The sequence below is a fragment of the Dipodomys spectabilis genome, unplaced genomic scaffold (assembly GCF_019054845.1).
Source record: "Dipodomys spectabilis isolate Male_0828 unplaced genomic scaffold, ASM1905484v1 ptg000085l, whole genome shotgun sequence".
Lineage (NCBI taxonomy): Eukaryota > Metazoa > Chordata > Mammalia > Rodentia > Heteromyidae > Dipodomys > Dipodomys spectabilis.
In genome coordinates, this window is record NW_024870762.1 from 769441 (window position 1) to 786123 (window position 16683).

At 42.1% G+C, this 16683-nt stretch overlaps 1 protein-coding gene across 1 annotated transcript in view; it reads right to left on the minus strand.

The window, feature by feature from the left end:
* Dnah8 (dynein axonemal heavy chain 8) overlaps positions 1–16683 on the minus strand; it is a 211723-nt gene that overhangs the window by 102634 nt on the left and 92406 nt on the right. The window contains exons 44-55 of the mRNA XM_042683923.1: positions 15337–15423; positions 15132–15239; positions 14115–14249; positions 12955–13116; positions 10825–11071; positions 10464–10705; positions 10235–10375; positions 8151–8388; positions 5456–5598; positions 4878–5012; positions 3308–3430; positions 2543–2756 (exon numbers count right to left, since the gene is read on the minus strand). Of these exons, the coding sequence (XP_042539857.1) occupies positions 2543–2756; positions 3308–3430; positions 4878–5012; positions 5456–5598; positions 8151–8388; positions 10235–10375; positions 10464–10705; positions 10825–11071; positions 12955–13116; positions 14115–14249; positions 15132–15239; positions 15337–15423 (1975 nt within the window). The remainder of the gene's footprint in view (positions 1–2542; positions 2757–3307; positions 3431–4877; positions 5013–5455; positions 5599–8150; positions 8389–10234; positions 10376–10463; positions 10706–10824; positions 11072–12954; positions 13117–14114; positions 14250–15131; positions 15240–15336; positions 15424–16683) is intronic.

The following is a 16683-nucleotide window of genomic DNA, read 5'->3' on the forward strand; positions in this document are numbered from 1 at the left end:
TGTGTGTGTGTGTGGTCTTCCTTCCTGGGATGAGTGTGTGTGTGTGTGTGTGTGTGTGTGGTCTTCCTTCCTGGGATGTGTGTGTGTGTGTGTGTGTGTGTGTGTGTGTGTGGTCTTCCTTCCTGGGACGAGTGTGTGTGTGTGTGTGTGTGTGTGTGTGTGTGTGTGTGTGTGTGTGTGTAAGAACCATTGGACCTGGGATCAGGAAGTAGAGATTAGCACCATGCCAGGCGCTAGGGAAATGGTCTTCACCAAGCAGTTACTGAAATACACCAATCATTCCAAAGAACGTGTTGAGCAGTAAACACTCACATACAGATTATGAAGGCATGACAGGGCCCCGGATACTGGAAGCTTCTGTGTTGCTTCACGTGCCTTCTTCCTCCTCCAGCCAGAGCCAGTAACCAACTTGGCAAGAAGCAATAATTGCTTTGCTTTATTTCTAATTACTTAATGACCTTTAGTTTTACAAAGATGTCAGGTTATGAGTATAATGCATCTTGATCAATGTCCCTCTTTTTCTTTAGAGTTCACTGGTGTTTTGGAACTTCAACTTGAATGGAATGGAATAGAATTGCACTTTGCTCCCTGGTTTGGGGTTTCTACTCCATCTCTCTGGGGCTATTTTCCTGCCGAGGTTGTGTTCATTTATTTTCACATCTCTATTGTGTAACACCATGCTTCTTTGCCATAGTTTACTCAAACAGTTTTACTGATAATAAATACATGAGGGTTTATTTTTTTTTCAAGGTTTCGCTGTCACCAACCTTGAACCCTATTTTAGACAGAGATTTTTTAATTCTTAAAGAACAAGTTCTGATATGGAACAACAAAAGACCTAGAATAGCCAAAACAATTCTAGGGGATAAAGACAACATGGGAGGGCTATCCATGCCGAACTTCAAACTCTACTACAGAGCTATAATAACAAAGACAGCATGGTACTGGCACAAAAACAGACCCGAAGACCAATGGAACAGAATAGAAGATCCAGATATAAATCCACAGGCCTACAGCCAGCTGATATTCGACAAAGGAGCCAAAGACATACAATGGAAGAAACACAGCCTCTTCAACCGCTGGTGCTGGGAAAACTGGGCAGCCACATGCAGAAAACTAAAAGTGGACCCCAGCCTATCACCATGCATCAACATCAACTCAAAATGGATTAAAGACCTTAACATTAAACCTGAATCTCTGAAACTACTGCAGGACAGAGTAGGAGAGACACTTGAACTAATAGGCACAGGAAGGAACTTCCTGAACAGAGTCCCAGGGTCACAACAAGTTGGAGAGAGACTCGACAAATGGGACTACCTTAAAATAAAAAGCTTCTGCACAGCTAAATCTATCGCAACTAAGCTAGAAAGACAACCAACTAATTGGGAAAAAATATTTACCAGCAATATATCAGACAAGGGGTTAACATCCTGTATATACAGGGAACTCAAGAAACTAATCCCTCCCAAACCTAACAAACCAATTACTAAATGGGCAAGGGAACTAAAGAGGGACTTCTCAAATGAAGAAATAAAAATGGCAAAGAAACACATGAGGAAATGTTCATCATCCCTGGTGGTGAAGGAAATGCAAATAAAGACAACCCTGAGATACCACCTTACCCCAGTCAGAATGTCCCACATCCACAAATCAGCCAACGACAAATGCTGGAGGGGATGTGGAGAAAGAGGAACCCTATTACACTGCTGGTGGGAATGTACACTTATACAACCACTTTGGAAAGCAGTCTGGAGGGTCCTTAGAAAGCTAAAGATTGACCTCCCTTACGACCCAGTCATACCACTTCTAGGCATCTACCCTGAACAACAGGAACCAATATACAAGGACACGTGCACCTCCATGTTTATTGCAGCACTGTTCGCAATAGCTAGGATATGGAAACAACCTAGATGCCCCACCACAGATGAATGGATCCAAAAATTGTGGTATCTATACACAATGGAATATTATGCAGCCATTAGAAATGACAAAATAATGGCATTTGCAGGGAAATGGATGGAGCTAGAAGGAACCATGTTGAGCGAGGTAAGCCAAGAACGAAGAGACAAACGGTACATGGTCTCCCTGATAAGTGGATGCTAAATCCAAAAGGTTAGGTGATATGACAAAACTAACAGGACTTAAGAAACAAAGAACTCCCGCTCATCTGGTTGAACCACTACTAAATATCCCCATGCTGCTGATCACAAACATGGTATATAACATGTGAACACTGTTATATATTACAGACTGTGGTAGACAATTTGCTCCAGGGAAGTTAGAATGAACTTGTGACTTTGAAATTATGTAATCATTTAATCACAATAAAAAAAAAAAAGAACCTTGGGGAAGGGAGGGAGGGAGGGGATGGTAGGGGGAAAACAATGGAGGGGGTAACAATGTTCAAGAGGAAGTGTACTCATTACCTCACTCATGTAACTGTAACCCTCTGTATAGTAGCTTTACAATAAAATAAAATAAAAAATAGAGGAAAAAAAAAGAACAAGTTCTGTATGGCTTCTGTCCCCAAGAACATTCATACCAAAAATCTTGTCTATTGAAGTATTGGATGGCAGTGTACAATTGAAGACAGTGAACTGTCGCTTTAACCGCTGCGGAATGTCGTTCCGACCCCCTCCGGGGTGAATCATGGCTGCGATGATCTGGACATCCACGATGGTGGTGAAGTCTCCGGGTTTGTCTAAACTGTACATCCCTTCCATCTCCATCATCTGCCGCACAATCTCGTTAGTAATCTGCAAGTTCACACAACAATATTTTTGTAACGTATCACTCTCATTTTCTCCCAGAGCTTCTGTAAAGTAATAGAGATGAGAGGAGCAGAAAACATTCACCTCCATAACCAGGGAAGTGCTTATTGACAGTGATGATGACCTTCAGGACAATCTGACCTAAGCTATGCCACCTGTGTTCTCACCACCATCACAGGTGTGCAGAGGATGGTCAAAGAAACGCCCTTCCCTATAACGATAAAACTAGCTACCAAATACATTTACATGAATGATTATGAGATACTTGGTTCAATGGTAACAGCACTCCCAAATTAATCTGGAGTGGAAGAGAAGGGAGGGGAGAGGATGGGGAGGGGAAAGGAGGAGTGAATTCAAGGACAAACCTGAAGGAAAGTAGAAGCAAGAAAGGACCCAAAAAGATACTGAAGTCAAAGTTGCCAGGGAATGAGAGAGAAGTCAAAAAAACACTGAACTAATTAGTTGAAACATCCAGGCGACTGACAGAGCTAAGAATACTGATGAAGCGTCATCCAAATGAGATAATTTAGTCATACCTGATCTCCCCACTCATTAATAATAGGCATATTAATGTCATCAATAAAGACAGTCATTTTTCTCCCTCCTGGGGGCCCATATGTGCTTCCCATTCGCTTATCCACGTAGCTCTCGATTGTTCTCTAGAGAAAAGGAAATGGTTTGTTTTATGCATTAAATTTTAGATGTTTCAGCAGGGCATCAATGGTTCACACGTGTAATCCTAGCTACTCAGGAGGCTGAGATCTGAGGGTCATGGTTCAAAGCGAGCCCAGGCAGGAAAATCTGATCTCCAATTAACCACAGAAAAAGCTGGAAGTGGTAGAGCCTAGCCTAGAGTTCAAGCCTAGGACCAGAAAAAAAAAAAAAAAGATACTTCTAAAGACAATGAACACTTTTATATATTATAGCTGAGCACTGGGGGGGGGTGCTCAAATCAATAACCCTGGCTGAGACCTGAGATTCAAGATTCAAAGCTAATCTCAGAAAACAAATCAGTGAGACTCTTTTCTTTTCTTTTCTTTTGGTCACGGGGCCTGAATCCTGGGCCTGGGCGCTGTCCCTCAGCTCTTCAGCTCAAGGCTAGCACTTCACCACTTGAGCCACAGCACCACTTCCAGCTTTTTCTGCTTATGTGGTACTGAGGAATGGAACCCAGGGCCTCATGCATACAAGGCAAGCACTCTGCCACTGAGCCACCTTCCCAGCCCCTCCTTGAGACTCTTATCTCCAATTAATTAGCAAAAAATCAAGTTAGAGGTGTGTCTCAAGCAGTAAAGCACTAGCCTTGAGTAAAAAACCAAATGAGAACATAAAATTCTGAGTTCAAGCCTCAGTACCAACACATACATGCACGCACACACACACACAGAAGAAATACATATTTAAATATTTTAAATAAATGATATTAACCATTAATTTATATCAAAATAGATTACTCAAAAATTCAGCATCACAGCTAGTCACTGGTGGCTCACACCTGTGAGCTACTAGCTATTAGCTCACGCCTAGCTACTCAGGAAGCTGAGATCTGAGGATCACAATTCAAAGCCAGTCCAGGCAGAAAAGTCTTCATGAAACTCTTATCACCTATTAACCACTCAAAAACTGGAAGTGGCACTGTGGCTCAAAGTGGTAGCGCACTAACCCTGAGCGGAAAAAAGAGATCAATGACAATGCCCAGGCCCTCAACACCACCACCAACAAAATTCAGCTTCAACATCAACATTAGGCCAAAGTATGCTATTTGAGTTTTACTTCAACCTTAACCATAAGGCTAACTAGTTGGTTATCAGTATGGCCCTATCTCTTTTGATTTATATGTGTGTGTGTGTGTGTGTGTGTGTGTGTGTGTGTGTGTGTGTGTATATGTGTATATATATATATATATATATATATATATATATATATGTGGAAACGTATACATATATAGTGGAATATACATTATACTGTAGTCAATTTTTCAGACATTACTGAAGTTTGAACTCAGGGCTTTGCATTTGGTAGACAGATGATCTACCAGTTGAGCCAGGCCTCCAACCCCACTTAAGGTTTTTACTGTTTATTACTACAGAAAATGATGCCTTTTACCTGAAACATCATTGGTTCTGTGGCAGATGAAAAGTTGACGGATTTGGATAGCTGGACTTCAGGATCATATTTTTTCAGATAGGCTTTTATCATCACAGTCTTTGCAGTTCCCTGCTCTCCCGTGAGCAGAACAGCCTGCAATTGTGAAGGTTGTGTTGAGTGGTATTGCAACCCACTTAGGACCCACTATCTTATGACTACGCTGGCTACTCTGACAAACTACCACAAGGACTTTTTTTTTAATTGCATTTTTTTGAATTATACCTACATCCAAGTAAATCCAAGTTGAGATGAACATTTGAATGTAAATGCATACAGTACTCTGTAAGGCTAGAAGATGAATGGCCACCTAGTCACATGACCTGAGAAGGAGGAAGAGGTTTTTAAAATCCAGATTCTCTGCAGCTCAAAGGATATGAGTTGGGACCTGGGGGTTCATCTGGCAAAGTGTCTCTGTCTGGTGACTCTACCTCCAGACCCCCTGGTGTTAGAGTTGAATTTTTCTATCACTGAACGTGAAAGCAGATGTGTTCCTTCCATGGTTTATAATCAACTAAGAATCCATCTATGAAACTTACTTTAAATTGTTTTGCAATGGTTTCCATCAGAAAACTTGTTCTAATATTGTCAACATTCGGAACCAAAATTGATGAATATTCTGGAATACTATCAGTTGGATAATAATATGGCTGAAGTTTCTTATTCCAGTGCTCCCAATCACCTAGGCAATAAGTGAAATTTCATCTCAATAAACATGCACTCAAAAAGTATGTCAGCAACAAAAGTAAAACTTGCATAAGCAATCAGTTGCATCAATATAAACATTTAAAGTACTTAACCTAAAACATGCTCACAAATCTACTTATCTAATGCCTCCTTTCCACCCCCACCCCCCCGCCCCTTTTTTTTTGCCAGTCCTGGGGCTTGAACTTAGGGCCTGGGCACTGTCCCTGAGCTTCTTTTATTCAAGGATAGCACTCTACCACTTCAGTCACAGTGCCACTTCTGGCTTTTTCTGTTTATGTGGTACTGAGGAATCCAACCCAGTGCTTCATGCATGCTAGACAAACACTCTACCACTGAGCCATATTCCCAGCCCTTTCATTCTATTCTTTTTGTGTGTGTGTGAAAATACTGTACAGAGGGGTTACAATTACATGGGCAAGATAATGAGTACATTTCTTATCAAGCATTGTAGCCTCCTCCTTTGTTTCCCCTTCCCATCCCTTCCCATCCTCCCCCTGCCCCCCTACCCAACCCGCCTCCCCTCTTCCCCCCCCACCATTCACTCTATTCTAATCCACCTCTTCCATCATTCTCCTCATCCCATCTGTTCCCTCCCACTGCTTTCATTCTTGGTAAAAGTAATTTATATCTTTTTTTAACTTGAAATCTCTAGCTAGAGATTTATTGATTTTATTGATATGTTCAAAGAATTGCCTTTTGGATTCCTTGATATTTTTTCTCTATTACTCTATTTTCTCTTTCATTGATTTATGTTTTAATCATTATTATTTCTTTCTTCTGATTTCTCTGGGGCTTAATGGCAACCTTTATATTCTTTTTGTAATATAGACACAAAGCATGCCGTGGAGGTTTTCACCGGTTTCGTTTTGCTGGTAATTTGGGTAGCTGATTGGTGGGTTTTGGCTATACTACAGATTGAACTGAAGGCCTCCTGCTTACTGGGCAAGCCATCTTCCACTTGGGCCATGCCACGACTCTCACCCCACCCCACCCCATTTTTTAAGGCAGAGTCTTGTTAATGTTTCCCTGGTTGGTCTAGAACTCACCATCCTCCTTCTTCCACCTGAAGAGCAGATGGGGTTACAAGCATGCATTCCCAAGCTCTGCTCTCGAGAAATGTTAGATACCCAGATTATTTTGGTAAATATCTTCTGTACTGTTGAAAAGAATGTATATTCTTCTGTCTTGGAGTACACTGTTCTAAACTGGGTCCACTAGGTAAAAGGGGTCAGCTGGGTTGTTCAACTCTTCCATATACTTTGTCTGTGCTATCCGTTGCTAAGAGTTGTGACACCTCTTCGTTGGCTGTGAGCTTGCCTGTCTGTTTCTGCTGCTCTAACCCTTCTCTGTGCCCACTTCTCTATGGGCCCTGTCCCACAAGCTCTAGCCACTTGGTCTCTCCCCCAGGTCTATCTCTGCCTCATCTTTTTGGTTTGGGTTTCCCCTCCCTGAGCTGCTTCTGGAAACTTCCTTCAGTGACCTGACCCAGTCACCTGATTTCACTTCACTCCATTATTTTCATTGTCTTTTATCCAAAGTCTGAAAAACAGTGCCATACATTTTGTCCAACTTCCTAGCTTTCTATTGTCAGTAACTAAACCCAGTTTCTATTACCTCCATCTTGCCTAGAAACAGATGTTTCCATATTTGACTTTAAGTCTAGGAATAAAGTCTTTCTAAAAGTGTTCATATTCACGCCAAAAAAAAAAAAGGTAACATATAAAAGATGTATGAAGAGACAATGAACTCAAACGGGTCCCTATCTGTCATGCTGTACTAATGGATCAAAGACCTCAGTGAGCCAGAAACCTGGACATTACCACTACTACAGGAAGTCATAGGAGAAACATGAGAACTTACTGGCATAAACGGGAACTTCCCGGGTAGAGTTGCAGGGACTCAGCAAATGGGCGAAGAAGTTTTTGCATATAGATATCTGGTACTCCCAACACCATTAGTTGAAGAAACTGTCTTTTTATTCCCCAACCTATATCTATGGTTCCCTTGTCAAGGCTGTAGGTATATGAGTTTATTTCTGGGACTTTTAGACTGTCCCATTGGTCTTTGGGCCTATCTTTGTGCCAGTACTAAGATGTTTTTGTTACTATAGCTCTGTAGTAAAGTTTGAAGTCTGAAATTGTAATTACTTTTGACACTGCTATTTTTTTTCTTTTCCTTTTTTGCCCAGGATTGACAAGGTTGGGCATGTGGCTCAAGTAGGGGGCGTGCCTTAGCAAACAAGAGACCCTGGGGTAAACCACAGTTCCACCTTACCCCCATCCCAAGAAAGGTATCACTCAATGTACACATATGAAAATGGAACCAGGTTACTTGGATGTGTGGAGCTGGGATACAAAGACCAAGATGCACTATACTCATATGTTAACATGCTGAATTGATATTGAAATGGTATACATGATTATTTTACTCGTAATTAGCTATCTCCTCTCAAAAAGAGGTGATGGAAGTTTATATTTTTCTCATTAAAAAAGTTATTTCATTTAAGGTATAATCTGTTGCACTTACCATAATCAGTAACAAAAAACTCATACATAGTCTGATTTGTGTCTTTAGGTATTTTGGGCAAGTCTAAATTGCTTCCGTGATTTCGTAAAAAGAGTTCAAGTTTTTCTCTGTTATCTAGTTCCAAAAGGGCTCCTAAACTCCACATTAGACCAAAGACAAACAATTTATGGAGGTGATCAACGGACGAGACACCACCTTCTTCTTTGGAGGGAATTAAACCTTCCAGGAGATTGAGAGACTGAAAAATGGGTTAAATAAGAGAAATTTTTTAAATAAAAATTTTCCAGATAAAACAAGACTAAAAGCAGGAGGAGAAAACAAATAAAGTCTTAACTCAAGTTATTTTTTGATTAGTGTCCTATAGTCCCAGCATTTAGGAGAAAAGACCAATCTACCTCCGCTAGGCTGGGAGGCCTAGCAGAAAGGATCCTGGGCTGGCAAGCTGAAGTCCTGGCTTCTTCTCAGTTTGTGAAGTCACTAATCTCTCTGGGTATTATTTTCCTAATCTGATTAAAGTTGAAAAGCCTGGTCTAGATGTTCTCTAAAGTTGTCTGATTATCCAACTTTCTAGATCAAAAGTTTTATTTCTTTGTAATATTCTTCAGAACTCGGAAAACTGTGGTCTGGGCTGGGGGGGATGAGAAGCGAGATCAATAAAGTTTTATTGGGAAATTGACATCCAGACACTTCCATCTCTGTCTCCAGCAGCTTTCATGCTATAATAGCAGTACAGGATGGATAGGGCAAAGTTGTGCGAAGACTAACATATTTTCTACCTGATCCTTTAAGAAAATGTAATTTTTTTTTTGGTCAGTCCTGGGCCTTGAACTCTGGGCCTGGGCGCTGTCCCTCAGCTCTTCAGCTCAAGGCTAGCACTCTACCACTTGAGCTACAGCACCACGTCTGGTTTTCTGGTGGTTTATTGGAGTTTCACAGAGTTTCCTGCCCGGGCTGGCTTTGAACCGCGATCCTCAGATCTCAGCCTCCTAAGTAGCTAGGATTACAGGCGTGGGCCACCGGTGCCCAGCTAAGAAAATATAATTATTTTGAGATAAAATTTTCTCTTATACTTCTAAAATATCATTACTAAATAAGTCATTGATGTGGACCTTACGTATTACTTCCAGCCTACCCAGCCTCTCTGGGTTATACACCAGCCATGACACTGAAAATCAAAGCACTGGAATGGATGATGACCACCAACAGACCAGAATTAAGAGGGTCCTTAAAACTGTGCTTACATAAGACCAAAGGAGGAGACTCTCAGGAGAGGAATGCAAAACTGTAATGCTTATATGCATCTGATGACACACATAATATTTATTCCAGGAAATAAAAACAAAAGGTTTCTTCTTTGTGATATGAAAAAACCACTCTCTCTCTCAGATACACACACACACACAATCTATGACTATTTCTGGGGTTTCTCAAAGGGTAATCCAAAAAATAGAACTAAGAGGAAAACCACTACTCAGTTTTTGCTTAAACTTTTTCTCTATCTGATTTATACTAAATGTACAGGATAAGATAAGATTAGCACCAAGATTTCCTGATTACTACAAGCTCCTTTTTTTTTTCCTTCATCTTTGTAACAAGCCTTATTTGGCTTATTTTATCTCCCCTCATTATTGGTACACACTCCCTGGAACAAGTTCCTAATGCTGATATTGGGAAAGAAAGTCCATCCCTCTTCCCTGACAACCCTCCAAAGAGACAATGATAAAGAAATGGCAGACAGTAAGATCATCTGCAAAAGCTTTTTGATATGTGTGTATGAATTCAGGCACGTGTGCGCACACATGCACGCATGCGCACATGTACACGTACAGGCCATTCCTAGGGCTTAAACTGACTTTTTGCTGGTTAACTGGAGATAAGAGTCTGAAAGATTTTCCTGCCCAGGCTGGCTCTGAGCCTTGATCCTCAGATCTCAGCCTTCTTAATAGCTGGATTAAAGGTGTTTGCCACCAGCAACCAGCACAAGTTCTTTAAAATAGGAAGCAAGCCTCTCAGAGCTTAACAACCATGTTCTAAGGTTTCTTCTATAAACTGTATTAACGAAAATAAACCCCTCAAATTCTTACTTGCACAATATAGTTGCACTCTAAGAGCTGCATCTTGGGGTTGAGGTTTAGTTTCATGTATGTATAAGCATCTTCAAATGCTCTGTCATACAGACTCAGGAATGTGGTGGCTTCCTGAACAGTACGCTTCTTCAACCATGCCTGCAATGGAGGAACAGGATCTCTGTTTATTGAGCAAGTTGGAAATGGCAGAAAGTGAACAGGACTGCTGGGAGCTTCTTGTTCCTACCTGTAATATTGGCCTCCAGCTGAGAGCGGAGCTGCTGATGTAGACCATGCCCATGCGAGACACGGTGGCCGGAGATGCGTTCTCAATATTGTGGACCTCAAACAGAAGCTTACAACTGGGGGCCATAGGAATGCGATCCCCATTAGCTAACGTGAGGGTCTTGTTGTCATCCAACACAGAGTTTAAATTCTCAATCCAAATGGCGTCCACGGGACCATCTAAAATGAGGAAAATGTTTTCACCTGCAAAATGTTCAAACAGGAAAATCACTCTCCATCCACAAGCAATTAATACTGATATTGATCATGATGGATGACCTGGTGCGGGTAAAGGGTGACTGATAAGGCAAGCCTGTGTATACCTTTTTTAGCCTTTAATGTTTTTCTCCACAGAGTAGAAAAAATCCCATCGGTCCAGTCATTGGTAGCAGTATCCAGCCTGCCAAACATCTGGGGTGCAGTAATGGCTTTGGGGTTCATTCGCATTTCCCGGTGGGGTCTTCCACATTCTGTCAGCGCCTTCATCAGAATTGTTATAACCGCTGTCTTCCCAGAACCACTGGGCCCAAGAGTCATCAAGCCGTGCCGTACCAGAGATGTCTCATATAACTGCACAATTAAACAATAAATTGAAAAATGTAGCTGATGAGTCTCTGGCTGACATTCATAGTAGTTAGCTGAAATTTAAAGGGCTTGAAATAAGCTCTTTATTAAAGCAACTTGTTCAGTATTTAAAGGATGTAAAAAATGTTCTTTGTTTTACTAGATGGGGAGAGCAAATGAGCGTCACATTAAAAAGGACATTAAGTGATAAAGTCATGGAAATGGGGGGGACTTGAATTACATTTTGGACATAATTAATTCACGATCTAGTTTCTGCTTCTCAAACAACTATTTGTGATTTGGGTTTGCTGAACTAGAAGTCATTTTCCACAAGCAAACTTTATCTGCATCCAGTGTGATGATAATGCCCCCTGGTGGTAGAAAACAGCAACGCCAAGCATAGCAGTGAAGCCCAGCACTGGTGGGCCCCTCCCCCTGCCCCCCCCCTCCCCCAAGCACACCTTGGAGTGCAGGTGCTTTATTTATGGACTGCTCCCAGGAGAAATGGAGGCAGGAATGGGAGAAAAGGACAAGGATGGGAGCCTCTCCAGCGGGAGTTAACACTGAGGGGTTTGTCCATCAGAAAGGGGAACGTGACTGCTATTCCATCATCCATCCGTCTTTGTGCAAGGAGAGGCTGGCTTGGGAGCGGGGGAAGAAGCTCTCTGGTACTGTCTGCTCTTTGTGCCCACCCACAAAGTGGCTTCAGTCCTTAGTTAGTTACTAGGAACAAAAACATACAGAAGCTGGGGAGGGACCAGGATCTAAGGAAATACTGTATGTTACAACCTCCTGCCTGCCACAAGGATGAAATATATGAACCAGAGATAACACACTTACTCTCACACATACACAAACACACACACACACACACAAAGCAGGAAAACAGCACACTCAGAACCTCCAGGCTCTGGGCCCAACAAAGGCCCCCGTTGCAGGCAATACTGCCATATTAGAACAAGAGGCCAGCTGGGTTGATGCATTTATATCACGAATGTCCTTGAGGTTTGTTCAGGTTACCACCCTGCTTATGATCTTGTATACTGCGAGTCCGGGCCAACCCATACTTGCCCTCAGATGAACACCTGCCCTGAGTACTCTTACAATTGTGTCCACATAACATTCTCATTTACCTTCACTACTACCATTAAGGAAGACCAAGATCATGCAGTCACATGGAGATCTCCAACAATACACACTGTCTAGGGCTGGGAAGGTGGCTCAGTGGTAGAGCGCTTGTCTTGCATGCATGAGGCCCTGGGTTCGATTCCTCAGCACCACATAAGCAAAAAGAAAAAAGCTGGAAGTGGCGCTGTGGCTCAAGTGGTAGAGTGCTAACCTTGAGCTGAAGAGCTGAGGGACAGCGCCCAGGCCCAGAGTTCAGGCCCCACGACCGGACCCAAAAATAAATAAATAAACAAAAACAACATACACTGTCTGCTGTACTGCCCATAGAGTCATAAAGACTGAGAACTGAGGATCAAGGTTCAAAGCCAGCCGGGCGCTGGTGGCTCACACCTGTCATCCTATCTACTCAAGAGGCTGAGATCTGACGATCATGGTTCAAAGCCAGCCCGGGCAAGAAAGTCGGTGAGATTCTTCAATAAACCACCAGAAAACTGAAAGTGGCTCAAGTGGTAGAGTGCTAGGCTTGAGCTGAAGAGCTGAGGGACAGCACCCAGGCCCAGAGTTCAACCCCCATGACTGGAAAAAAAAAAAAAAGGTTCAAAGTCAGCCTAAACTAGAAAGTCCATGAGGCTCCTATGTCCAGTAGAAGTAGAGCTATGGCTAAAGTGATAGAATATCAGCCTTAGTAAAAAAGCCAAGTGAAAGTACAAGGTCCTTAGTTCAAGCTCCACTACTATCTCAAAAAAAAAAAAATTTCTCACCTGCACAAGTTTGAGGTTCCAGGGCGGGTGGTTAATCAGTCCTTCTAGCTGAACCTGGTTGTCCACAGCAGCTTGCAGTTCCACATATGTACTACTGTCCAGCTGTAATCCTGGAAACAGGTCGTTGATTAAGCTGAGGAACAAGGGCTCATCTTCATCCACCTAGGCAAGCAGAGGTTAAAATACAAGTAGTCAGTCAACAAACGTTACTGGGGTAGTTTGGCCGCACTCATCACTTCATGTCTGAGAGTCATTTATTGCTCTCCTATTCATACTTGTGGCCTCTAGTGCTTTCTCCTGAGTACCACCCTGAGTCCACGCTGCACCCAAATTTCCTTGGCAGTCTACAATCTAGCCTCTCCTACTGCTCCAAAGTGTGAGCTCATTGTCTCGTTACATGAATGATCTGCCCCTCTCAGCGGGATGGTCACATTAACCTGAAAAATATGCAACGTAAGGTGGACAGTGGTGACTCACTCCTAAAATCCTAGCTGCTCAGCAGGCTGAAATCTGAACACTACAGTTCAAAGCCAGCCCTAGAAGACAAATTCAAGAGACTCCTATTTCCAGTTAACCACCAAAAAGCTGGATGTGGAGCTATGGCTCAAGTGATAGAGTGCTAACCTTGAGAGAGAGAGAGAAACTAAGGGGCAGCACCCAGGCCCTGAATTCAAGTCCTCATACCAGCATAAAAACAAAAGAAAACTCAACATCTAGTCATTACCGTGACAAGCAGGAAAGCAGTGAAATGCCCTCCCCCCACATAATTCCCACCAAGAACAGTAGGTTTCTTGCAAAGTATGAATGGTGTTGTCAGAGGCACATCTGAGATTAAGCTATTTATAATACAGAGTAAAAAGTTCTCCTGGTTCCTTGTATACACAGATTTTTAAGTTTCAATTTGTGTTATGCTATGAATAATGGAAAAGGACTGGGCTGAAAATCTGGAGCCACCCAAACCCTCAATGGTCCATGCCCATACACGGGCACTTGGCCGTAGAGAGGAGAGGGTAATAGGAGGCCTGCTCCTGGAAGCTCCATTATTCCTGTAATTTCAGTGCTCACAGGACCGAATCAACCAGCCCTCTCACTCATCAGATTAACACAAAGAAACCAGGTCAATGTCTTGGAAGAGAAGTGAGTTGAGGGAAAAAATATACCAATTTAGAAAGGTTCATGTCTCTCAGTCCTCTCATGACCGTGCTTAATTCACTATCTTCTGGTCTGGCTCTCTTTTGTGATCCAAGTGTCCTCAATACAGATAGAATATTTCTCAAGCCGAAGTCATAATGGACCTAAGATGGGGGAGGAGGGGGACAGGTTATTTAATCAAAACAACAACAACAACAAAAACCTTTGAATGGGTAGACCCATGCAAACACAGATAGCTGTTGTGCAGCCACGAACCAGATGCTTAAATTCTTCTCCTTTGTTAAATGTTTGCACATACCTTAAATCTTTTGAAAAATTACACAGCCTGATACCATTTGAAAGACAAAAAATAGGTTTTAAATGCATAAGCAACAAGTTACATATTACACGATTCCATTTACAAATAAAATTTGAAATAAAATTACAGATGGAAGAAAGATCAGGAGCTACAAAGCACTCGGGACTCGGGAGAAAGGACAGACAAGAGGGGCCCTACAGGGACGGAGCTGCTTCACACTTTGATTGTGGTGGTCGTGGCTACTTGAATTTTACGTACACAAGTGCATGTGTAACTGGTGAACCCTTAATGCACTCTGTGGATAGTACACTATCAATTTCTGGAACTATATGGTACCACAGTTACAAGATGTCAGTATTAGAAAAGGTCCCGTTGTGGCTTACAATTTCCTGTGAATCTGCAGTTATTTCTAAATAAACAGGTTTTAAGCATATATAATCAAAAACTATGATTACTATGAGCATATTTGGGGAGGAATCAGTGAGAATTATTTTAAACTAGCTAGCATATGTCAAGGTAAACTCACAAAATAAACACCAGATGTGGTGGTGCCCGCTTGTACCACAGCAACTATGGGGAGGTTGAGGAAAGGGAGACTGCAGCTTGGAGGCCGACCTGGGCCAGATAGTGAGTCCAGGCCAGCCTGGGGTACATAGCAAGACTTTCACCAAAAGAAAATAAATATAAATAAATGAATAGCAAAGTGAAAAACTAACCATACAGTTACCTGCTTAGTAAGTTGCTCTTCACAGAGTTTGTAAAGCACATAAAACTTCTGAGCCAAGATCACATTTTCCAGAAAGCCACAGCTTGCAAGTTTAACCCGCATAATGATCTGAAAATGGAGGCAATGAGATTTTTTTCTCCCACCCCCAGCAATTAAGAGAAAACAGAGAAAGCCCATCACTGGTGCTTTAAATGCCGCTGAGTACCTGTCGGTCAGGGACCATCATAGCAACAGTTCTGAACTGGATTTTCAAGTTTTCTGGCAGCTCCTGGCGCCCAGCATATCCAGGGTTCTAAGAGTTGAAAACATATATTCTTAATTTCCCATTACTGATGCAATTTTCCTTTTCTGACTATAAATATACTTCAGATTCTCTAGTTCAGATTCTGAGGCAGCATTGGAAAAATATTAGATTCATAAAAGACTCTTGCTTTCTCAAAATGTATATTGTACCATTCATATCTAATTATGTTCTAGTCATCCCTATATGTATGTATATATCCATTTCCTTCATATTATTAAAGTCACACACACAAGTTCACATAGCATAAAGGAAGTTATCTGTGTAGTAGTTTAAAAGATAGAAAAAGAATAGAAAACTGAACAAAATAACAGAATAATTATGGCCTAAAATATGTCCTTGAAAGGGGAGAAAAACCAGGATTTTGTACTAAGAAGCTTACTAGGTAATTTTAGTTAATCTCTTCACTTATTCTTTGTGGGCATTGTTTAAAAGCACTTTGATAGCAAGAGGTGTGGCTCCAGTGGTAGAAGGCTTCCCCAACAAGTCTGTGAGTTCAAGTCTTCTAAGTCCCAAAGGAAAGGCTGAGGGTTCCAATACAAGAAAGGCCGATCGTGGTTATTTTAGGACAGTTCATTAAGAAACCTTCAGCCCCTGAACACTGGTGCTAACAACAGATGCCTTGCTAGGTGCTAGAAACACAAGGATTTTTGATTGCCTCTCAGAACTCCTCCTTCTTTAATCACAGAACCCCACTTCCAAGCTGATATATCACCACCACCCAGGAGTCTTTTTAAAACTACATTTCCCAGCCGGGCGCTGGTGGCTCACGCCTGTAATCCTAGCTACTCAGGAGGCTGAGATCTGAGGATCGCGGTTCAAAGCCAGCCCGGGCAGGAGAGACCGTGAGACTCCTATCTCCAATAAACCACCAGAAGACCGGAAGTGGCGCTGTGGCTCAAGTGGTAGAGCGCTCACCTTGAGCTGAAGAGCTGAGGGACAACGCCCAGGCCCAGAGTTCAAGCCCCACAACCGACAAAAAAACTACATTTCCCAGCCTGCCTTGCAACTGGCATGCTTAGATTCTATACAGTAGGAAGCAAAGTGAGGCACAGTAGGAAATAGATGTTTATCTGGAGGGAGTTGAGTCAGTATATTGTCTAATTATACAGACTTGCTTTCTGTGCCTTTGGGTCATAAAGTGACCTTCAAGAGGGAAACTGTGATTGAATAGCAACACAGAGAGATCTGAAGAGAATAAATTCTTACATGTTAAGCTGTTGAGAGTTTTTGTCTTAGTTTTTCATAGCT